Raw genomic sequence first — 24,540 nt, forward strand, 5'->3', positions numbered from 1 at the left:
GGTTTCTATCAAGAATAACTGATGGCGAGTACAGACATGGTTTAGATCATAACCATGAAAAGCCACAGTGCGTGGTTCACAGTAATGGTTGCTGCTGTTTGTTGAGCTCAGTGCCAGCTTTACCTGTGTTGGCGCTCTAGACAAAATTACTCCCTTGCGCCCTTCCATGGCAACTTCCAGCAGATGGCGCCCTAGGCAATTGCCTATATCGCCTATGCCAAAAGCCGGCCCTGGCATAGACATAATATACTTTTAGTATATTATGTCTATGGGCCCTGGTTGAGCTCCAGTGTTGTACCATATGACTTTTGTTTGACTGGACAGCTAACTGATGGTCAGCAGGGGGCTGATTCAGTCACCTATTTATTTAGTAAAAAACCTGTTGCTTCAACTCATTTTCCAAATGGTTTGAGTCCAACGGTGCCAAAATTGTGTTTTGTTTTGTGAATAACTGTAACAAAAACACAGTATAGCTGTGCCAGGCAAGAACAGAGCAGGCCTGGCCGGAAAAATACTGAAGAAAAAATGTTCTTGCAAAAATAGGAAAGAAATAAGAGAAATCAAGACCTGTGAAAACAAGATAAACTCAGCTCTGCACTTGGCAGTGCCCCTTCAACTCTCTGCTGCAGCATCTGGTTGCATCTGATCTCCTTGGAACTCCAGCTTTCTCCCTCAGCCGTCTTAAGCTGGGTCCTACTAAGGAAAACTGATTAGACTATAAGCTAGCTCACAGGAAAAAATAATCCCCCCAAAAAATGCATACAAGACAAGTCATGTCTGTGATAACTCTCAGTCATCCAGGTCATCGTTACCCATGATATGGATGGACATACAAGACAACTATGGCTGCATTCATGTTTGCACCCACACCAATATGGCTTTGGAAATCCCCAACAATAGCTGATGAAACACATATTTGATTAGAATATGGTGAGCTAAAATATTACATGTTGCTGTACTGTAGCACTACTAAGTGCACACTGGATTTAGTCTTGTTAAACCACGAATAGTTTCTCCTGGGCAATTAATAAAGTTCAAATACCCTACTAGAAAAAAATCTGAACTCTATTTCTCTTTAATGGTTCTGATTCAGAGGCAACAGTGAGCAACCTTCAGAGGCTTCACACATTTGGGATCATCACCAGACCAGTGACCACCATGACCTCCAGGCTAACCAAGAGTCAGCAGAGGGCACTCTGCTCCCAGCTGGGAAACGTCAAGCTGAAGCTGCTGTACAAAGCCAGCATCCATGGTTTCACTGGTGCAGCTTTCCACCAGCAATGTGACTCCCAGGGTCCCACAGTGTCAGTGGGCTATAATGCCACAGGCCACATCTTTGGAGGATACACCAGTAAACCTTTTAATCAGTCTGGGCAGTTTGTGCAAGACGACAGGGCATTTCTCTTCGCTTTCAAAGGAGAAGATCTTCTCAAGTATCAGGTCATCAATTCAAACCAGGCAGTGAAAATGATAGCTAACTCTGGTCCTTATTTTGGAGAATCATTTGCTCTTGTTAATGGAAGCCAAGCAGTCGTCTACAGCAATCCAGGAAACCATTACAACTTCAATGCTGCAGAGATGCATGGCGACAACCTTCAGCTAACTGACTGTGAAGTCTATCATGTGAAGGGTGAGTTCAGTATAATCAATGGCATTGATGATGACTTATTTGAGCAAACGAGCAAAAGACGTGATGCTGACACTGTTTCCTCTGGCAGACCAGTGTCTGTATTACACACTTTAGCATGATATTGGGTTGGTCTGTGTGTGTGTGTGTGTGTGTGTGTGTGTGTGTGTGTGTGTGTGTGTGTGTGTCCGTCTGTCTGTCTGTCAGCAGCTAATCTCTCAGTGTACAACAGGTCTATCAGTCTTATCTATTTGTGCACAGATATCTCTGTACAATGAAGAATCTCCCATGGTTGCAGTCATTCAAAACCTTTGCAGACCATTTGTTTTTGCCACTGCTGCTCTCTCTTTCCATTCACTGTCTAACTTGATCGACCATCACTGCTGTTTCTCCCTTTGTCTTCTCATACCTCTGGGTCCCTACATCACTCCCTCATTTCATTCACTTTCTAGTTTGCTCGTTGCTCTTATCCTATTGTAGTTGCGTTTGCTTCGATCATGGGTGATAAAATCCAGGACATGCTTTGTGTTTATTGGGTAAGTTTCTAAAGCACACGGCTGAGTTGTGGTCAGCACATAGGGTAGCTGGGTACTATAGTCTGGAAAACTAGAGATATACCTGAGGGAGATCTGCGCTCTACTGAGTACACTCCTCTTTTGTCTTATTTGTTCATCAGTTCCTTCCATATGCTGTTGTCAACAAATCGTTGAATCTATGCTGTTTTATATGACACAATGTTACATTAATGGTTCAGTGATTCATTGTTACTGAAGAACTATAATGTGATCACATCCTTACAAAAATAGCATTCATGTTAATTCATAATGTTTTTATTTCCTGTTTGTTAATTAAAATAAAAGGTTTTTTTTTTTTCCTCTTTAACAGAAAACACGGACCTAGAGAAGCCTTGGAGGGACATTGTCTGGAAATCTGAGTAAGCTGGACAGATGCATCATTCTCTGCCATATTGTGCCATGCTTCATTGTGTTATATCACTTCACTACACTGTTCAATGGTATACAATAAAATGATACAAAATCATAGTGCACTGCACAATACTATAATAGATTAGGATATAATGAATGTCTTCCATGCAAAGAGATCCCATACTGCTCACAGTGCTATGTTGTGCAGTAATGCTTGTTGCAGTGTGGCTACAATGCATTCAAAAAGTATTCAGACCCCCTTCACTTTTTTCACTTTTGTTATGTTGCAGCCTGATGCTACACTTGTTTAAATTCATTTTTTCTCTCATTAATCTACACTTAGTACCCTATAATGACAAAGTGAAAACAGAATTTTAGAAATTTTTTTAAAAAGGAAAAACTGAAATATCACATTGACATAAGTATTCAGACCCTTTGCAACAACACTTGCAATTTAGCTCAGGTGCTTACCATTTGTCTTGATCATTGCTGAGATGCTTCTACACCTTGATTAGAGTCCACCTATGGTAAATTAAATTGACTGGACATGATGTGGAAAGCCACACACCTCTCTATAGAAGGCTTCACAACAGACAATGCATATCAGAGCAAAAACCTGCAGGAACTACCTGCAGAGTTCAGAGACAGGATTGTTGCAAGGCACAGATCTGGGGAAGGCAACAAAAAAATTCTGCTGCACTAAAGGTTCCCAGGAGCACTCCATAACTCACAAATAGAAGAGGTTTGGCACAACCAGGACTCTTCCAAGAGCGGGTCATCTGGCCAAACTGAGCAATCGTGGGACAATGGCCTTAGTATGAACCCGATGGTCACTCTGACTGAGCTCCATAGATCCTGTATGGAGATGGGACTAAGCTCTAGAAGGACAACCATCACTGCGGCCCTCCATAGATCTGGGCTTTATGGCAGAGTGGCCCGACGGAAGCCTATCTTCAGTGTAAAAACGCGAAAACCCACTTGGAGTTTGCAAAACAGCACCTGAAGGACTCTCAGACTGTGAGAAACAAGATTCAAACAATATGTGATGAAACCAAGATTGAACTGTTTGGCCTCAATTCCAAATGTTATGTATGGAGGTCCAGGCACCGCTCATCACCTGCCCATCACCATTCCAACAGTGAGGCATGGTGGTGGCAGCATCATGCTGTGGGGGTGTTTTTCAGCAGCAGGGACTGGGAGACTGGTCAGGGTTGAGGGAAAGCTGAATGGAGCAAAGTACAGAGATATCCTCAATGAAAACCTGTTCGACAGCACTCTGGACCTTAGACTGGGCTGAGGGTTCACCTTCCAAAATGACAATGACCCTAAGCACACAGCCCATACAGACTGATTTTCTGGCCAAGACCATGAGCAACGCATTATCGACTACGAGTGCAATCTGTTGGTGCGGCAAGACCTGTAAGAACCTGAGAGGTCTGAGGATCCACCAGACCAAGATGGGCTGCACTAGGAGCAGGCAAGTCGAGCAATGCACAGAACCAGTGCCTAGCACTGTCTCTGGTGAGATGGAGGAGGAGCAGAGGCATCCCACAGTGTCCAGAGCCCCTAGGCCCCACTTGCTGCACCTAGCAACCTATCAGAACATCGCCAGGTCTTATGGCCTGCTGCACACAAGAGTTTGGCGTGGCGGCAGTCTGAGGAGGATGTTGATTCAGCTCTTGAAGCATCATCATCATCATCATCAAAGGGGGGAGCGGACCAGCGACTCCAGCTGATGTGCACATTGATCAACAGCATTGGTGCAGAGAGATTTGGCCCACAGCCAAAAGCCAACACAAGAGCCATCACAGCAGTCAGACCAAACAGGCGCCAAACCAAGATCACCCAGCTCAGGAAAGAGCTGAGGTCCCTGAAGCAGCAGTACAAGAGAGTGAAAGAGGAGGAAAGACCAGCCCTTGCAGAGCTCCAGAGCATCCTGAGGAAGAAGCTCATCTCACTCAGGAGAGCTGAGTACCACAGGAAAAGAGGTAAAGAGAGGGCTTGCAAGCGGGCTGCCTTTACAGTGAATTCATTTGGATTCACAAAACAGCTGCTTGGGCAGAAACGGAGTGGGTCCCTCTTGTCCTCAGAAGAGGAGATGAACCATCACCTGTTAAACACCTACAGTGACAGCAGGAGAGGGGAACATCTGACCCCCTGCAGAGAGCTCGTTCCACCACCAGAACCTCCACCCAATTCAACATCGCTGAGCCCACCCTGGCAGAGGTCAGGGAAGTAATCAGAGTGGCACGAGCCAGCGCTGCTCCAGGGTCAAATGAAGTGCCATACAAAGTGTGCAAACAGTGCCCAAGTCACCTGTAGAGGCAGAAGGTGTTTGGATTCTGAAGGAGGAGAATGCAAAGGACAGCATTGCCTTTGTCCGGGCAGGAGAGCAGCCCCAAGTCCAGCAGAAATCCGGGACAGGCTTATTAGTCTTGGCTTGTGACTGGCAGCTCCAGGTGGACCTTGTGAGACAGTTGAAGTTTCCCGAGCACATTGCCACAACAACACTCAGGCTTGACTTGGTTTGGACATCTGACTCATCCAAGCAAGTAGTGTTTCTGGAACTCACAGTCCCATGGGAAGATTGAATTGAGGAGGCACACTAGCGAAAGAAGGCAAAATACCAGGAGCTCGTGGAGATCTGCAGAGGGAATGGGTGGAGGGCCTACTGTGAACCTACTGAGGTGAGCTAGGAGATTCTCAAGGCAGTCTCTGCATCATGCACTCAGGCTCCTTGGCATCAGAGGGTTGCAGGGAAGGAAAGCCACAAAGAACATCAGTGAAGTTGCAGAGCACACTTCCAGGTGGCTGTGGATCAAAAGGGGGGACCCATGAAGTAGCATGCTGCTTGGACACAAGCTGGGGGCTGATCATCCCCAGCTGGTTCCCCCAGGTGAGGGTGTCTGAAGATCATAGACCCGAAACACCCGAGGACCCTGGGTTCTTCACTGAGGATGTGTCCAAGCTGCCCATCTATGCGGATGGTGTTTCCTGTAAACTTAGCAAAGGCCCCAGGTCATTTGATCCCAAGACATTGCAATTAGGGTACTTGCCTATTCCCCTATCAGACTAGATGATTAAAGGAATACTACCCACTACCCACAATCCATAGTAACTGTATCAACCACTCAATGTGTTCTGCCTTCACTCCCTAAAAATGAGTAAATCAAGTCTTACTCTCAACTTACTCTCAACCTCTCAACTACTCTAAACTTGTATTTCATAAATGCTTGCCAAGTATGTTCCAGTGGAAAACATTAGGTCCTTAAAGTCATCCTCCATTCAGTGTCTGACCTTGAGTGTACTGATTTGTATCTGCACCAAGTTTGTCACTAGAGAGGTGTTTTCACAATCCTCTATTGAAGGGACAAGTGACTGTACACTTCCCTTAAATCTGATTCAGATCAGTGTATTCAGCTGTCAGTGTATTCAGCAACCCACACCAATATTTTATTTTTCAAAAAACAAGACCAACTCAAAATGGCTGCTTCACACGAACAATGATAGTGTAACTAAGAGTGATGGGTTTTTTTTCATGGTAATGTGGCAGCTACAGCGATGCAATGTACATTTAATGCGGAATGATCAGATGATCTTAAAAGTTGCCAGACAACGCCACCCTGGGAATTTCACCCAGAGAATTATTTTGTGCTTATGCTTAAGACACACAGGTTCATCACTCAGAACAGGAGACGTGGGTTCAAAAAATGTACAAAAGTATTTTATTTTACAGTTTTAAAAATATACATGTTCTGTTTAAAACCACCATTCACACGGGGAAGGGAAAAAAGGGAACCTTATCAGGTGCTGAGGCTTACCGGTTGGACAGGGGCTAGTGAAAGGGAGAGGGATCCACCAAACCAACTAAAATCACCCACGCACACGTGACACACACTCTGTGAAGTGAACCAAATCCCAGGGAGCACAGCACACACGAAGAGGGGGGACCTGCCACCCGGATCACCAGCGCCACCACCAGCCTTCAGCAACTGAAAAGGATAACAGAAATTAATGAGGGAGAAATAAGCAAATCAACACAACAAAACCCACTAACTAAACAAAATATAAATGATAGGATTCAAATTAATATAACAAATTATACAATATAACAAATACTCAAATGGAAACAAAACACACACAAAAAAAGAATAAACTGATAAGATTAATTCGAAGAGAAGAAAAGAATATAACTACCAGTCAATCACACATTTAAAAAGATCAGTCCATGATTAGCTCCGGCCAACCACCAGAGACAACAGCGGAGCCAGCGGCCGACAAGTTGCTGGAGACAACAGCAGAGACGGCGGCCGACCAACAGCCGGAGGCAACAGCGGGGACAGCGGCCGACCAAATCGGCCGGAGACAAAACAGGCGGAGACAAAACAGCAGCGGTCCCAGTCAGCTGAGCGTGACGTCAACAGCGTAATTGCGAGCAGCTGATTCCAAATGCACCTGTCGGAGATAGCATTAGCATTTAACGCTAAACGCTGGACAATAATATGGTTGCTACGAAAAGTAAAACCCATACAGACCTGTCAGCAGCGGCGGACACACACACATGAGGAAGGCAGAGAGAGCCCAGGCATCCACCAGCACTTTACCTGCGACCACACCAGCGTTAGCTAGGTAAAAGCATGCACGATAACGCCAAGAGAGAGAGGACACCTACCACAAGCCAGGAGTGGGGCGCACGCACAGACAAGCGGAGGGGACACACAAGCCCGGACTACAGTCGCTCTGCGGTACAAGATAAATGCCTTAAGCATCTTCATTGACGAGACAAATGATCAAAAATACAGCATGCGACATACCTGTTGCAAACAGACCCCTAACACGAGCGGAGGTGACGCAGATGGGAGCGCAAAGGAAGAGGCGGGGAGAGAGCCACTGCTTATATACTCCGCTCCTACTCAGTAATTGGCCACCAGTGGCGCACCATACTATGAGGCAGGTCAGTACATACAAACGGAATACATATTTCTATACTGCTACAGTAAGATTATCAAATAACTGCACAATTTTCATGAATGTCGCTGGATGAGACTTCCTGTTTTGGTGCACATAGTGCTGACCCTTACAAATATTTTATTTTCAAAATATCAACCAGAACAGCTTGAAATGGTTGCTTCATAAGAACAATATAAGTGTGACTAGGAGATTCCCTGGAAAATAAAAAAAAAAAAAATCATGGTTAGATTACCAAATAATGGCATGATTTTTGAAACTGTCACAGATGATACTTCCACTTTCTTCTTTGAACAGAGCTCTGGATTGTAATTTAGAGTTGTATTTCAGCAGTTTTAAGGTGGTAAGAGATGTATTTTTTCATGAAAAAACATAAATATGTAATATACAGTGGTGGGAAAAAGTTTTCGTACACCCCATGCAGTTGTGAAATATTGCATTAAGAGTCACTTCTTAACTTTTTAACTTCTTTTTAACTTCTTAACTTCTTTTAGTACAGTCACAGCCAAAATACTAAACAAATCCTAAAAAAGCCATTAAAAACTTAAAATTGATTGGTTCCATAAAAATACATAAGAAATTTTGAGTATTGGGTCATTTTGGTACCAGTGATGAAAGTTGTTCTTTTTATTAAAAGACACAATTTTTGTTGCCAAGCTTCGTGTCTATATAAAGCCAGCACATTTGAAAGTTCTTCAGACACAAAAATGGCTAAAACAAGGAACCTAACGCAGGAAACACCCCTGAAGATAAAGATTCTCAGCCAGGAAGGGTACAGCTGCCGCTAGATAGCCAGGAAGTGCAGATGCAGTCCTTCAGCAGTTGGATACACTCTGCAGAAATACAGATGAACCAACAGCTTGGAAGACAAACCAAGATCTGGGCGTCCAAGGGTTTCTTCAGCAAGAAATAACTACATCCTGATGTGCATGTGCAGGCAAAACTGCTAAATGACATCACAGGAGCTTCAGCAGCAGTGGTCAAACCAAACTGGTCTCCAGTGTTCCACCCGCACTGTACGTGGCCGACTTAAGGTCCTACAACGCTATCAAGCAGCCCCTGATCAATGAGAGACAGAGGTTAGCCCGGCGTCGTTGGGCCCAGGCACACAAGGAATTGTCAGATGGCTGCCCAGATGTAGTCGTGTGTGTCCTGTGCTCCCTGCACTATGCCCACGGAAAGTGAAGTAACTACAAGTTGTTAATCCTTAAATTGATCAGTTGTCTAAGGCAACTGTACAACTGCTCAAAAAGAATTTCCGAGGACCTTTCATTTGATGCCAAGGTACACCAGAAACAGTGCAAAGTCGTCCAACTCGGAGTGCATGTTAACAATGGACTCTACTGAGACAATTAAGCTGATTAAAGCTGCAATGGGGAAGCATTTTTCCAAGGCTGAAGCTATCGCCAAGAAAAGATTTATCTGCCTAGAGCAACGTTTTGACTCCCTTCAATAAGAGTTATCATCCCTCAGGGAAGAAACGAAAGCACTTAGAGCAGACAATGAAGCTTTGGAAAAATGCACAGAAAAAGTGGAGCGTACACTCAGTTCACAAGCAAAGTCACTAATGGCAATGGAAGCAAAACTAGCAGACCTTGAAGATCACAGCAGGAGAAACAACATTTGTGTTCATGGACTCCCTGAAGGAAAAGAGGGTCCTAACATCACACAATTTCTTATAAACCAACTGCCGTTGTGGTTCCCCACATTGAGAGACACGCCGGCAGAGATCATGCGAGCACATCGTGTTGGACCCCCCCAAGGCAACACTACTTCCAAGCCAAGAGTACTGATTTTTGTGTGTCTCAGACATACGGATAGAGCACGTATTTTGAAAGCAGCAAGAGACTCACCCCCGAAGATGGATGGGAAGGAGATCCATTTTACAGCAGACTACAGCACGGCAACCAGAACCCGACGTAAATCCTGCTATGCTGCCATGGAGAAGGCTCGCCAGGCTGGTTTCCACATTTTTCTCATCTATCCGGCTACTATCAAAATATCCAAAGGCCATGAACACAACTTTTTTGATGACCCTGTCAAACTGGAAGGCTTTCTTAAAAGTCGGGAGCTGAACTTGTCCAGTGTGGGGATCAAAAGCATGATTAGAAGATAAGTTTTTCTCAAAAACTGTGGTAATGACTGCTGCATACTGAAGTAGCCTACTAAAATGGTAATTATTGCCCCTCCTTCTTGACAAACTTTTTATTTACCTTTATTTCTCGTACTTGAACTGAACTGAGTGCAGCAGAGGCTACAAAGAGAAATTTGTTTTGGTTCACAACTTCTGGTCACGTGACAGCAGATGCTGCTGATTGGGTGGTCTCTCTCACGTGACTGCACAACACTGATTAAGAAGTATCGGGCAAAATCCGCCAAGTTAAAGACTTGTCAGTTATAGAATATTTCTTGGTTAAAGGGGATCTTCAGTTCAATTCATTATTGTAGCATTGTAGTGATTATTATTATTATTACTGCTGTTAAAGTGGCGAGTAGGGAAAACAGGACACTGCCATTATTTTTCACAATGATCACTGATCATTGGGACCATAAGGGTGTTTTGTGTTTAATGTGGATGAATGTGTGTGTGATTTATTTTTGTCGCTGGCTGTCAGTGTCTCGAGTTTTGTTTGGGCCTAGATATGATCGAATGAATAGTGGTAGAGGTTGTATCTATCAGACGGTTGAGTTAATAAAGGTGATGGAAGACACTAATGAGTTTGGATAATGACTTCAGTTAAATTACCTAAGAAGGGATTAAAGGTAGCTCATATCAATATATGCAGCCTAAGAAATAAAGTAATTGATTTTGCTAGCATTCTTTTACAGGGAAATATACATATTCTAGCGATTTCAGAAACTCATCTTCACTCTCTGATGATTCAGCAGTAAGCATACATGGATATAGTATTTATAGGAGGGATAGAAATGAATATGGAGGTAGGGTCGCGATCTACATTCAAGATCACTTACCTGTAAAAATAAGGCGGGATCTAATGTAAAATTAGATCAAAGCAAGTGTATATCCCTCATCTAAAACCTTTATTAGTAGGTTGTTGCTATAGGCCTCCTAATACAAATTCCGGTTATTTGGATAAAATGTGTGATATGATTTACAGAGTTGGTGACTTGACTAATGAAACGTATCTCTTGGGAGATTTCAAAATAAACTGGAACGCAACAGACTGTCCACTAAAAAATAAGCTTCTCTCAATCACAGATGCATGTGGGCTAAAACAAATGGTAACTGTGCCAACTAAAGTAGGTGTTAAAAGAGATGGGTCTAGAACCTCAACCAGCATAGATCACATCTTTACTAACTCAGCCGAGTTATGCACCAAAGTAATATCCATACCAGTGGGCTGTAGTGATCACAACCTAGTAGCGATTCTGAGGAAAACAAAGGCTCCAAGTACAGGCCCCAAGATCATTTTTAAAAGGTCATACAAACACTTCAATGAAAACAACTTTATTGAAGATGTGAGAAATATTTGTTGGGACAGCGTGTTAGAGGAAAATGATCCTGATGATGCAGTAGAAAATTTCAATAAACTCTTTGAGGAAATCATTAATAACATGCACCTGTGAAGAAGAGATCCGTTAGAAGTGTTACATCACATTCATAATAAATTAAAAGAAGGCATGGAACAGAGAGAGAATGCAAAGAAAATGGCAATTAGCTCTAATTATGAATCAGATTGGCAACTTTATCGAAAGCTAAGGAATTATGTAACCAAGTTGAATACAAAGAAGAAGAAGACTCATTATGAAAACTTATTTAACAACATAAAGCATGACAGTAAGAAAATCTAAATCTACCCCATCATTTCTAGAATCAGAGGGACGTTTTATAACTAAGCCTTTGGAAATTGCGAATCACCTCAATAATTATTTTGTAAGTAAAGTAAATAAACTCAGAAATGAGATGAGCTTAATAGATAACGCACAATCCTATTCCCTCATAAGAAATCAAATTATGGCAGGTAAAAAGTGTGAGTCAGGTAGAGAAATTGTTACTTGAATGTAAGGATAAACCAGCCGGAGTAGATAAGATAGACACAAAATTGCTCAGACTGGCAGCAAACTTGATTTCCACCCCAATTTGTCATGTATTCAATCTAAGCATAAAGAAATGTGTTTTTCCTCAGGCATGGAAAACTGCAAAAATGATTCCACTACCCAAGAATTCTACTGTATCTTTTTGTGGCTTGAACAGCAGACCAATAAGCTTGCTGCCTGCTCTTAGTAAAATCATGGAGAAAATCACATTTAAACAAATACAGCACTATTTTGTATCTAATGATTTGAGCACTGATTATCAACATGCATACAGAGCACTCCACTGTCACAGCTCTCACTCAAATGGTTGATGAGTGGCTATGTGAAACTGACAACAAACACCTAATAGGAGCAGTACTATTGGATTTTAGTGCTGCTTTCGATGTCATTGATCACAATTTGTTGTTGCAGAAATTAGCATGTTACGGTTTTAGTTTGACTGCAACCCGATGGCTCGAAAGTTACTTGAAAAACAGAAAACAGACAGTCTTATTTAATGGAAGTTTGTCTGAAGCAAAAGTAATTGATTGTGGTGTCCCACAGGGAAGTAGTCTCGGTCCATTGCTATATTCAATATTTACCAATGATCTACCACTGACCCTAAAGAACGCTAAAATTTTGGTGTATGCAGATGATTCCACAATATACACAGCAAAACCCACAACGGATGAGCTCAGTAGTGTTTTAAATCAGGAACTTCAAACAGTAGTAGAATTGTCAAGTTCTCAAATGTTTATGCAATGCAATGTCCCCACTTGAAAGGGAGGAAGGCATCTACCAGACTTCTCAACTGGATTTCACTCAAAGGACCAGGCCAATCTTGCTTTTCCTTCTTTTTTAATTTTCAGGTGCAAGCAATGCCATTTTGCCATGTGCAGGTGAAAAACCTTCCAATCAGAAAAATACAAACAGAAAAATTAAAGTCTGTACACAATGAAAATGCTATTGCAAATAATAAAATTATATTCAAAATACCAAAAAATAAACACGTAAATATTGTGAAACCCAACCATATTTACATTAACTTACAAATTAAGTGCAGGTAAGTATGAGATAAGGTAAGTACTTTTAATTTAAATATTTTACCAAAGTTTCAGGTAAGTATGAGGTAAGGTAAGTACTTTTTAAATATTTATTATTGTTTTAGATTGATATCTTAATGTGTTCTTAATTGTCTTGATTTTATCTGTATTGTACCATCAAATGTATTTTAACATGAAATAATTTTTAACCATAATTACAGGTCTTTAACATGAAATTTTTATGATCAGTTCCTAATAAAGAAGTTTTCACAAAGTACAAAATGCTCACAATTAAAATTATTTTGCAGCATAAATGCTTGAATTCAAATCGCGCTATTTTTGTTTAGAGCCATGGTGATATGGAATGCTCTGCCGGGATGTATCATTCAAGAAAAAAACAAATATAGATTTAAAGAATTATTGAAAGAGTATTTATTAGCAAAACAGTTCTCGGGGTCTGCTGATGTTTAGTTGTGGCTACTGGGTACAAGTAATTAGTGTCAGTTTGATGAGCTTTATGAAATCCAACTGATGTTTTTGTAAATGCAGTATACTGGAATCATGTCTAACGTATGTTGATATATACCTGACCATCTGCATTTGTACTGTATATATGTTTTTGTCTTTATTTATTTATTTATTTATTTATTTTGTAATATACTGTAATGTAAAGATAATTGTGTTGGGTGTGGACTCCAGGAAGAATAGCAATGGCCTTAGCCAAAGCTAATGGAGATACAAATAAAGATAAAGATAAAGATAAATTGGAAGAAGATTCTGTGGTCAGATGAGTCCAGTTTCCAGCTTTATCTTCCTCCTACTAATGTGAGGGTACGCAGAAGGCCAGGCGAAGCATTATCTCCAGCATGTACAGTACCTACTGTCAAGCATGGTGGAGGCAGTATCATGGTTTGGGGATGCATGAGTGCTGCTGGTGTTGGTCATCTCACTGTCTGTGATGGCACATTGAATTCTACCAAGTATTGTACCATTCTCGAAACCCACATGCTCCCTTCTGCGTGTGCACTGTTCTGTCGAGGTAAAAACTGGATGTTTCAACAAGATAATGCCCCTTGCCACACATCCAAGGCCTACATTTACAAGCTGAAAAGGTTTACGTATCTGATCTTGTTCCAACAGGAAGAGGGTGGAGCTAATGGACAGTATAAAGAAGTACAAGCCCATCACCAGTTCAGTGCCTCAGGCCCGGATCCTGCTCATCGGGCCGGTGGGAGCTGGGAAGTCCAGCTTCTTCAACTCCATCAACTCAGTGTTCAGAGGTCACGTGACCAGCCAGGCCATCGCCGGCTGCTCTGGCACCAGCCTCACCACTCAGGTCAGTTCTTGCTTCTTACTGACTTGTAGTTGATGAGTTTCAATTCAAAATTTCAGGATTAATTTTTATTTCCAAATCAAGCTTTTTTCTGTCTTCTCGAACTTCTACGCCTAAATCTACATGCTCTCCAACCAGACGTGAGTTTGATGATATTGAAACACCAAAGATGAAATTGGTAAATACTATTCCTGTTGAATGAGCACATTACTGTTTTATGCTCAGATTTGATCTTGCGCCACTTTGATAAATGGGGCCCAATGTGAAGAAGTTGCAAATTCCATTTCAGTCTCGCCTCCAAGCCCCTCCCACACACAAGTATGCATTTGCATGTGGTCCCACTTACAGCCATAACATACACTACTCACAAAAAGTTAGGGATATTTGGCTTCCGGGTGAAATTTCAGGATGAACCTAAAATGCATTCTAACCTTTACAGGTGAACTTAATGTGACCTTCTGTAAACTTTTGAATGCACATGTCCAACTGTTCAATGTTTCAGTACTTTTTGCACAAGTTGCTGTTCTCTAACAAGGAGTTTAACGGCAAAATTCACATCAGGTGTTTGATGCTCCAGCTCATCGAGGTCGTATCATTAGGGAACGGCTGCTGGAGACTGGGGTACCTCAAATGGAGTGGCCTGCACTTTCTCAGACCTGCATCCCATAGAAAACCTATGGGATCAGCTGAGTCGCCGTGTAGAGGCTTGGAGCTCTGTACCCCAGAACCTCAATGTCCTGAGGGCCGCCCTTCAAGAAGAGTGGGATGCCATGCCTCAGCAGACAATAAGTCCACTTGTGAACCGCATGAGACGTCGTTGTCAAGCTGTAATTGATGCTCAAGGGCACATGACAAGTTATTGACACTGACATTTTTTGTTGTGGTATACCCACCACTGTTGTTAGCTTTTGTTTCAAGAAATTGTTTGAGATGAGGAAATCACCAGTGTATGCTTCTACTTAAATGCCCTACGTTCATGATATAATATACTGTAGCGTGAACTTTTTATATTTTCCATAAATTTCACCCAAAAGCCAAATATCCCTAACTTTTTGTGAGTAGTGTATACAACAAGATGACCAGTGCTTTAAAATACAGAGTAAATTGAAATATTACAAATGTGGTTTTACCTGTCCAGCAGAAATTGTTGCGTTTTGTGAATTCAATTCAATTCAATTTCAATTTTATTTATTTATATAGCCCAGAATCACAAATTACAAATTTGTCTCAAAGGGCTTTACAGGAAATAAAACATCCTCTGTCCTTAGACCCTCACATCGGATGAGGAACAACTCCCTAAAAAAAACCTTTAACAGGGAGAAAAATAGGAAGAAACCTCAGGGGAGCAACAGAGGAGGGATCCCTTCCCAGGACGGACAGACGTGCAATAGATGTTGTAGACACACAGAAAAAAAACGACAAAAAAAAACGACAAAAGATATATATGTATAATATATATATATGTATGTATAATGTATAACTAATGTAAAAAACAGTTGGCGGATGAGGGATGAGGATGCCAAGGGAAGCCAGATGTAGACCATTGAACACACAGAAAATTCAAATCTAGAACATTGCAGTAATCAAGTCTGGCTGAAACCAATGCATGAATTAAGGTCTCTGCATCAGCCATGGACAGGGAAGACCGAATTTGTGTTATATTACATAAGTGAAAATAAGCAGTCTTGGTAATATCCTTAATGTGCCTGTCAAAGGATAAGCAGGGATCAAAAGTAACACCAAGATTTTTGGCTGCCACACTTTGTGAAATCACACAGTTGTCGAGCAGTACTGTTAACTGTTCAAAACAGTGTCTATGTCTGGGAGGGCCGACTACTAACAACTCAGTTTTATCTGAGTTTAACAGTAGGAAATTTAGTGACATCCAATTTTTTTTGTTTAACAATTTTTTATTAATTTTCCATTATATTCTCCATACAGTTGTTAGCAGCATTTGAAAACAGAAAAATACAAAAGCATAGGACAGCTGCATTATTTAAGTGATTACAGAATTGAAAAGTACCGTCCCAAATTTCCCTTACCACCCAACCCACCCCAATCCACCCCAACCCACCCAATCATCCCTACTTGTCCCCGTAAGTCCAGATCTACACAAGAATAATTGTCCATCAAAGTGTCTGTCCAACCAACTATTACAGATGTACAAATTGAAAATTAAAATTAACCATTAAAAATAAAAATTTGTCCAACCAACTATTACATTAGTACAAATTATATTATGCGATGTACAAGAATAAATAAAAACATATTCACAATGCAGGTAAAATAAACTAAAATAAATAAATACATAAAAAGGGGAGAAAGAAAAAAAAATAATAATAACAATAATAAAATTAAATAAAAAATAAATAAATAAATAAAAATAGAAAGGGGTTTCTACTGCTTCATTCTTAACATTGTTATTTAGTCATCCTTATTTAATGGTTCTTGCAAACTCTCGTAGTACTCTAAAAAGGGGGTCCAAATCTTTTTAAAGTTTTGCAATGAGCCTTTGAGGGTGTATCTAATCTTCTCAAATTTTAAAAAGTGCATCACATCTCTAATCCATCTTGTAAAGTTAGGAGGTGTCTTTTCCTTCCAGGAAAGAAGGATGAGACGTCTGGCAATCAGGGAGGTGAATGCTATGATTGTGGGAGCTTTGTCTTTCAGGGAGTGAGTTTCAGGGATCAATCCAAATAAAGCACAAATAGGACTGGGAGCAATGTCTTTTTGAAACATCATACTATAAGAACTAAAAATTTTCATCCAAAATGTCTGAAGTTTAGGGCATGACCAGAACATATGTATATAATCTGCTGGTTCACCATTACAGCGAGGGCACAAAGGGTCAACATCAGGGAAAATCTTCGCCAGTCTTGCCTTGGTCAAGTGTGCTCTCAAAACAATTTTGAGTTGTATTAAGCTGTGCCTAGTACAAGAGGAGGAGGTATTTATTAAGTCAAGCACAGTCTTCCATTGTTCATCTGCCATTTCTTTTCCAAGGTCATTCTCCCAAAGTCTCTTAATGTCTTGCAATGAATGGGGAATAATATTACATATATTGGTATAGAGAACAGAGATTAGGCCTTTGCAATTTGGGGATAGTGACAAGATATAATCAACAGTGTTATTCGCCGGAAGGTCTGGAAAGGAAGTAATATTTTTCTGGACAAAATGTCTAATCTGGAGATATCTAAAAAAATTTGACTTTGACAAATCAAATAGTTGTGAAAGTTGAGTAAACGATCCAAACTTGCCATCTACATATAAATTAGAGATAGATCTAATACCCTTGGAGGACCAAACTCCAAAAGTGGAGTCCGAAAGAGAGGGTGGGAAGTTATGATTGTTATTGATGGGTGAGTATATTGATGTTGTCTGTAACTTGAAATGTCTTCTGAATTGTGACCAAATTCTGATCGAATGATAGACTACTGGATTAGAGCAAAACTGGCTTTGAGAGGGGAGTGACGGAGCACATAATATAGAGGCTAAATTGAGTGGGCTAGAAGCATACTCCAATTGGACCCAGGTCTCACATTTTTCAGGTACATCTCTCTTAAACCAATGTAACATCGATTTTATATTGCATGCCCAGTAATAGTAAATGAAATTAGGTAGGGCAAGGCCAGCAAGCTTTTTAGGTCTTTGAAGAGCTTTCCTTTTAATTCTTTGTGGTCTACCGTTCCAAATAAAAGATAATATGCTCTTTTCCAATGAGTTAAAGAATGTTTTTTTAATTAAGATAGGGATGTTTTGAAACAAATACAGGAATTTTGGTAATACCATCATTTTAATGAGATTAATTCTACCAGTTATGGAGAGTGGAAGGTTCGTCCATTTCACCATGTCCTTTTTACATTTTTCAAATAGGACGCCAAAATTTTTAGTAAAGAGGGATGAAAAAGATCGTGTGACTTCTACCCCTAAGTATTTAAAGCCCTTGTTTACGATTCTAAATGGAAAACATGATGTAGGGATTGCACTGGCTGCCTGGTTAAGAGGAAACATTTCACTTTTTTCGAAGTTGATTTTATAACCTGAAAGTTTTCCAAATTGAAATAGAATATTAAGAATGGCGGGAACTGATTTTGATGGATCTGTAACATATAATAGAATGTCGTCTGCATATAAGGACAATTTATGCATAAGGCCACCTCGCTTTATACCCAGGAAGTCTTTAGATTGTCTGAGGGCAATAGCCAAAGGCTCTACAGCAATGGCAAATAGTAGGGGGGATAGGCTACAGCCCTGACGTGTGCCTCTGCCAAGGGGGAAATATCCAGATTGTTGTCCATTAGTAATTACTGAGGCTAAAGGTTGAGAATAGAGGAGTTTTATCCAAGAAATGAATGGATCCTTAAATCCAAATTTTTTAAGGATTGAAAACAGATATTGCCACTCTACTCGGTCAAACGCTTTTTCAGCGTCGAGTGATATGACCATTTCAGGAGAGTGGGATAAAGTAGAATACATAATATTGAAGAGTCTTCTAAGATTTGAACTAGAGTGTCTATTTAAAATGAAACCTGTTTGGTCTGGTAAAATTATATGTGGGATAATCTTTTCCAGTCTTGTTGCTAAAATCTTGGACAAAATTTTGTAGTCGACATTCAGTAAAGAAATTGGGCGATAAGAGGCACACTGAAGTGGGTCTTTACCCCCTTTAGGTAGAAGTGTTATTGCGGCTTGACGTAAGGTGGGCGGAAGATGACCAGATGAAAAAGATTCATTAAACATGGCTCGGAGTAGAGGGCATAGCTTGAGTGCAAATTTTTTATAAAATTCAGAGGTATACCCATCCGGTCCAGGTGTTTTGTTGCATTTAAGAGATTTGATAGCTTCTAGAATCTCTGCATTGGAAATCTCGCCTCCCAATAACAAGCTCTGCTCAACTGGGACAGCTGGGAAATTGAGGCTATCAAGGAAGAGGTTGGGCTGGGAAAAGTCAACGTCACACTCTGAGCTGTATAAACAATTATAATACTGTTTAAAAGTATTATTAATTTCCCTGTGATCTGTAATTATTTCACCAATTTTATTATAAATTTTGGGGATAAGACGAAAGGCTTGGGCTTGACGTGCTTGCTGAGCTAGTAGCTTGCCGGCCTTATCCCCAAGGTCATAAATATTATATCGAGCTTTTGTGAGTAAATATGTGGCCTTATCAGTGGTAAGCAAGTTGTATTCTGTCTGTAGCCGCAATCTTTCTTTAAAAAGTGCTGGGGTAGGGGAAGTTGAGTATTGGCTATCAATCTCTCCAATAGATCTTGAGATGTCATTAAGTTTGGATTCTCTAGCTTTTTTTGCCCTGGAGGAGCACTCGATTATTTGCCCCCTAAGATAGGCCTTAAGGGTCTCCCATAGTGTTGAATGGGAAATTTCCGGAGAGGCATTGGTATCAAGAAAAAAATCAATTTGAGTGGAAACACGATTTACAAAATGTTCATCAGCTAAGAGAATGGGGTTGAGTCTCCAATTACGTGAAGGTCTAAAGTAATTGGGTAATGCTATATGAAATGAAACAGCGCCATGATCGGATATTGTAATGTTGTGGTATGAACAAGAGCTAACATCTCCTAATAATCTATTATCTAGCAGAAAATAATCAATGCGAGTGTATGTATGGTGGATATTGGAGAAGAAGGAAAACACTTTTTTATTATTAAACTTAAACCTCCAAATATCTGAGACACCATTTCGGGCGATGAAATTATTGATAATTTTGGCAGATTTGGAAAGAGATTGGGCCTTGTTTGAAGATCTGTCTAATACAGTATTGAGTACACAGTTAAAGTCGCCCCCTATTATCAAGTTGTAGTTGTTATCAGCAGGTATGGTAGAAAAAAGTTTATTAAAGAAATTGGAATCATCATAATTTGGGGCATAGACATTGACCAGAATGACAGGACTGGCGAACAACTGACCTGAAACAATGACAAATCTCCCATTTGTATCAGCAATCACCTCTTTAGCTTGGAATGGAATGTCCTTATGTATGAGGATTGCTGTCCCTCTGGCTTTAGCATTGAACCGTGAGTGGAACACCTGACCAACCCATTTTCTTTTAAGGTAATTGACATGGTCATTCTTAAGGTGGGTTTCTTGCAGATAGGCTATGTCCGTGTTTAGTTGTTGTAGATAGGACCCTATTTTCTGTCTTTTCACCCAGTTATTTAGACCTTTAGTATTTAAGGAAATAAAATGGATGGGTTGATTTGGATTGCAGTTAGATGTAGTTATCATATCTTACAACATTATGGGGTGAGTAATGTAGACAGCAGAGATAACGGAGAAAGAAAAAAACAAGAAAAAAAAAAGGGAAGAAAATGATGATAATGATAATGGAATAAAAACAGATAGTAAGGTGGAAAAAGGCATCTGGGTGAGGACGAGGGACTTGAACTGTCTTCTTAAGTACCATCTCAGAAAACACCTAACTTGTACTTGAGCTCTGTCTTAACAGACAAATAAGTGAGGAAAACAGATTTTAGGTTGGAACTCTGTGCAAAGCACTATGTGGTTAATATTGGAACCTGGAACATTAACAAATATATACAAATATATGTATAGAACAGTGGCAACACTGAATAGAAGGGCTAAATGTACATAGAAAACAACCAGCATAACCTTATTTTTGACAGTCATAATGTTTGTACATATCCTGGTCTGTATTGGTGTGTTCACATGTGTGTGTGTGTATGTGTGCGCGTACTTGCGCGCGCACGCGAGCGTATGGTCACATCCATATGTTCACGTGTATGTCTGAGCATCTCTATGTAGTACTATTATCATAGAAACAGATCTTTAAGAATAAGCAATATAAATCTTAAGATTGACTGTGTATGAAACTTATGTAGCTGGTCAGTTTTATTAAGAAATTAGCCAAAGTATAAACAAATTGTAGCTACAGTGTTTTGAATGTAAAGGGATCAGCAATCATTTCTTTATTTTCGTCTATCAGTATTTTTTCTGGCTTACATTTTCTCTCTATTATGTGAGTCTATGTCCGTGACTTATAAGTAAGTCAGTGTGTGGTCATGATGTGCGTGCGTATGTGAGTCTGCATATCTATGAGACGCATCTACGAGATAGAAGTTAGCCTATTAGTAAATCAATAAAAGTCATACACGTGAAATGTTGTCAAACTGGGCTATATATAAAAACATAACATCCTAATCAAGAAGAATATACAGGAAACATAACGGCTAAATACCTTCTAGATTGGCTGTAATGGGAACCGAACAGTTTTCTGCAGTCCGTGTATTATGAAGTAACATTAGATGATGTGGGAGACGTGTCTGGTCGGTTGTTTTGGAGGAAGGAGGAAACTTCTCCGGGTGAAGAAAAAGTCAGTTTCTGGCCGTTCTTGTCGATAACTTGCAGCTTGGCAGGGAAAAACATCCTGTAGGCGAGTCCGGCGTTTCTCAGCTCAGACTTGACCGAGGCGTAAGCTGCTCTTTTCTTGGAGACCTCCACGCTGTAGTCGGGGTAGATGTGAATGTCCGATCCACGGAATGAGAGAGACCCAGCCTCCCGCGCTAACTTCAGGATACGCTCCTTGGTCTGGTAGTGGTGGATCCTCGCAATGAATGGACGTGGAGGGTCGCCTGGCTTTTTCCGGGGGATGGCGATTCTGTGGGCCCTGTCAACAGCTGGAGGAGTAGGAAAGGCGTCTGAACCGAACGTTTCTTTCAGAAATATCTCCATGAAGGCGGTTGGCTGTGTACCCTCAACTTTTTCAGGTAGGCCGGTTATACGGATGTTATTGCGTCTAGATCTGTTTTCAAGATCATCCGTTTTAAGTTTGAGGGCCTCATTCTCTTTGACCAGAGCTGCGCAGGTGGTTTCGAGAGTTGTCAGTCTGGTCTCCATGTCGTTGAGTGATGTTTCCATGTGCTGAATTGTCTGGTCATGCCGGTCGATAGTTGCTCGGTCAGCAGAGAGTTGATCAGATAGTTTGGCTATGATGCGGTCCTCCATTGACTTGAGAAGTTTCTCCATGTCGGCCAGAGTTAGCGGTGCGTTGCTAGCAGCATGTTGTACATTTTGGCTAGCTTGCGTTCCGTCGTCTTCATCATTCTCAAAGGGCTGCTCTTCTGTGGGTTGAGTTTGCTTTTTAGTAGGCTTTCCCATGTTTATCAGTCCTTTGTACAGTTTTGCACAGCTTAGTTACAGTAATTAGACACGTTTTGTACGAATTTAGACCGGATTACAACAGAGCTCTCCCGGTGTGCGACCTACTCCGCCATTAGTCGAGCCGGAAGTCGTGACATCCAATTTTTTACCGCAACCAGACAGACCTCTAATCTAGTGATCTCTGTGGGATCATCAGCCTTTATGGGCAAATATAACTGAGTATCGTCAGCATAACAATGGAAATTTATACCATGGCTACATATAATTTGTCCAAGTGGTGAAATGTACAGGGAGAAGAGAAGAGGACCCAGGACTGAGCCCTGAGGTACCCTGCATTTAACATTGGAGAATTTGGATTTAGTATTGTTGTACATGACACACTGTGTTCTTTCAGATAAGTATGACTTAAGTCATGAACGAGCCAGGCCAGTGACACCAAAATTCTCAGTTAGTCTATCTAATAGAATGCAGTGATCAACAGTATCAAAGACTGCACTGAGGTCTAGCAATAGAAGCACAGAGGTAGAGTCAGCATCAATAGCCAATAGAAGATCACTGGCAACTCTAGTATGTGCTGTCTCAGTGGAGTGACAGGTCCTGAAAGCTGATTGGAAAGGTTGATAGAGCTGATTTACAGCCAAATGGGTGGAGAGTTGTTGAAACACAACTCTCTCAAGCACTTTAGACATGAACGGGATATTGGAAACTGGGCGATAGCTATTTAAGGAACTAGAATCAAGATGTGGTTTCTTTAATAGCGGTCTGGCCACAGCTGTCTTAAATCTGCTGGGCACAATGCCAGTACTAAGCGATAAATTAACAGTATCTAGCATTGTAGAGCCCAGTAAAGGCCAAGATTCTTTATAAAGCTTGGCAGATAGCGGATCGAGAAAGCAGGTTGTCAGTTTAGAGGCTATCACAAGCTTAGATAAGGTATCAAGTGAGACAGCCTCAAAAACCGAGATAATAGGGACTGTTGGTGAGCTAGAGTATATCAGTGAGTTTGAAACTGGTGAGATACCATCTGCAGGAGCTGCAGCAGACTAAATTTTTGCCTGATCTCCTGAACCTTGTTACCAAAAAAGTCTAGAAAATCATCTGCTGTAAATGATGAGCTAGTTGCAGATGGCTGTTTTCTGTGAGCTTTGCTACTGTCTCAAAGAGAAATCTAGGATTATGTTTATTAGTGGTGATTAAGTGGGAGAAATAGGCTGCTTTAGCGACAGCTAGGGCACGCTTATATTTCAATAAACTATATCATGCCAAGATAGGTAAAAAACTACCAACTTCGATTTTCGCCATTGTCGTTCCAATCTCCTGCAGGCCTGCTTCAAAGCTTGTATCTCATCATTAAACCAAGATGTGGATCTCTTCAGTCGCCTCGCTCTGGTAGAGAGCAGCGCAACTGTATCGAGGAGACTGGAGAGGGTCACATTAAGGGAACTAATAAGATTTTCGACAGAGCCTGTCTTTACAGTGAGAGGAGCCAAAACTGGACAGGCCAGTGATGCCTCAAATTTAATAAGAAAATGATCTGACACAGCAGAGGTGGCTGACAAGACAGTCAGATCAGAGACAGCTATCCCTTTAGACAAGACCATTTCAAGGATATTACCATTGCAATGAGTTGCCTCTTGCATAGGCGGAAATCCCGGGGGGTCGGAGGGGACAAGACCCCTCCATCCATAAAGTTGTCCCCCCCGAAAAAAAAAAAAATCATTGTTAACACTAATAAATAATTTTGAATAATATAGTAATATTCAGTGAAAGCACAATGCAAGTGGTGCTAATTATAAATGTAAAATAGTGTGTTTTTAAGTGTTAAAAATGTACAACCCCCTCTATGCCTCAAAGTGGTTTGGTCCGCATCCTGCTCCTGGCAGAGCGGCAGTTCGGTAACTTTCAGTTAGTCAGTCAGCCTGAGAGGCAGCAGCCTGATGAGAACTAGCAAGAAAACCTCAAGTGAAAGCCAGTGAGTCATTTATCACACCACTTGTTCACCAAGCACAAGGCTGTAATGTGAAAAGTGATATTTTCCCCTGCTTGGTCCAAAACCTGCCTCTTTCAGCTCTCTGTTTAAGCTAACAGCTAATTGTTTACCAGCTCAAGCGAGTGCATGACAGTATTCTTTCAAAAAGTCTGTCAGGATATTAATGTCAGAAATAGTTCATATTTTACTGATATTTTGAGTTTGCCTCACAGTGTACAGCTCAAACATAAACTGTATGTCACTATTTGAAGCGATATCTTGCTTTTTTGTTGACACTACAATAAATATGTTTTTTGAAGAATAGTTTGACGTAGTTGGATTATTCAAGGTATTTCCTCTAGTTTTAGAGCTTATTTGGAGTATCTAGTTCTTGTAAAGCTACTTTGATGGACTGTAGTGGAAATAGAACAGTGAGCAAAGAAATTTGGTTAGAGGATTATTGCTTTTAATAGCATTATTTAAAACATGAACATGCT

General features: G+C 40.9%; 1 protein-coding gene across 1 annotated transcript in view; it reads left to right on the plus strand.

The window, feature by feature from the left end:
• Positions 1-1,158: 1,158 nt before the first annotated feature.
• LOC115357800 (interferon-induced protein 44-like) overlaps positions 1,159-24,540 on the plus strand; it is a 29,734-nt gene continuing 6,352 nt past the window's right edge. The window contains exons 1-3 of the mRNA XM_030049500.1: positions 1,159-1,630; positions 2,513-2,561; positions 13,743-13,938. Of these exons, the coding sequence (XP_029905360.1) occupies positions 1,159-1,630; positions 2,513-2,561; positions 13,743-13,938 (717 nt within the window). The remainder of the gene's footprint in view (positions 1,631-2,512; positions 2,562-13,742; positions 13,939-24,540) is intronic.

Source organism: Myripristis murdjan, chromosome 4 (assembly GCF_902150065.1).
Source record: "Myripristis murdjan chromosome 4, fMyrMur1.1, whole genome shotgun sequence".
NCBI lineage: Eukaryota > Metazoa > Chordata > Actinopteri > Holocentriformes > Holocentridae > Myripristis > Myripristis murdjan.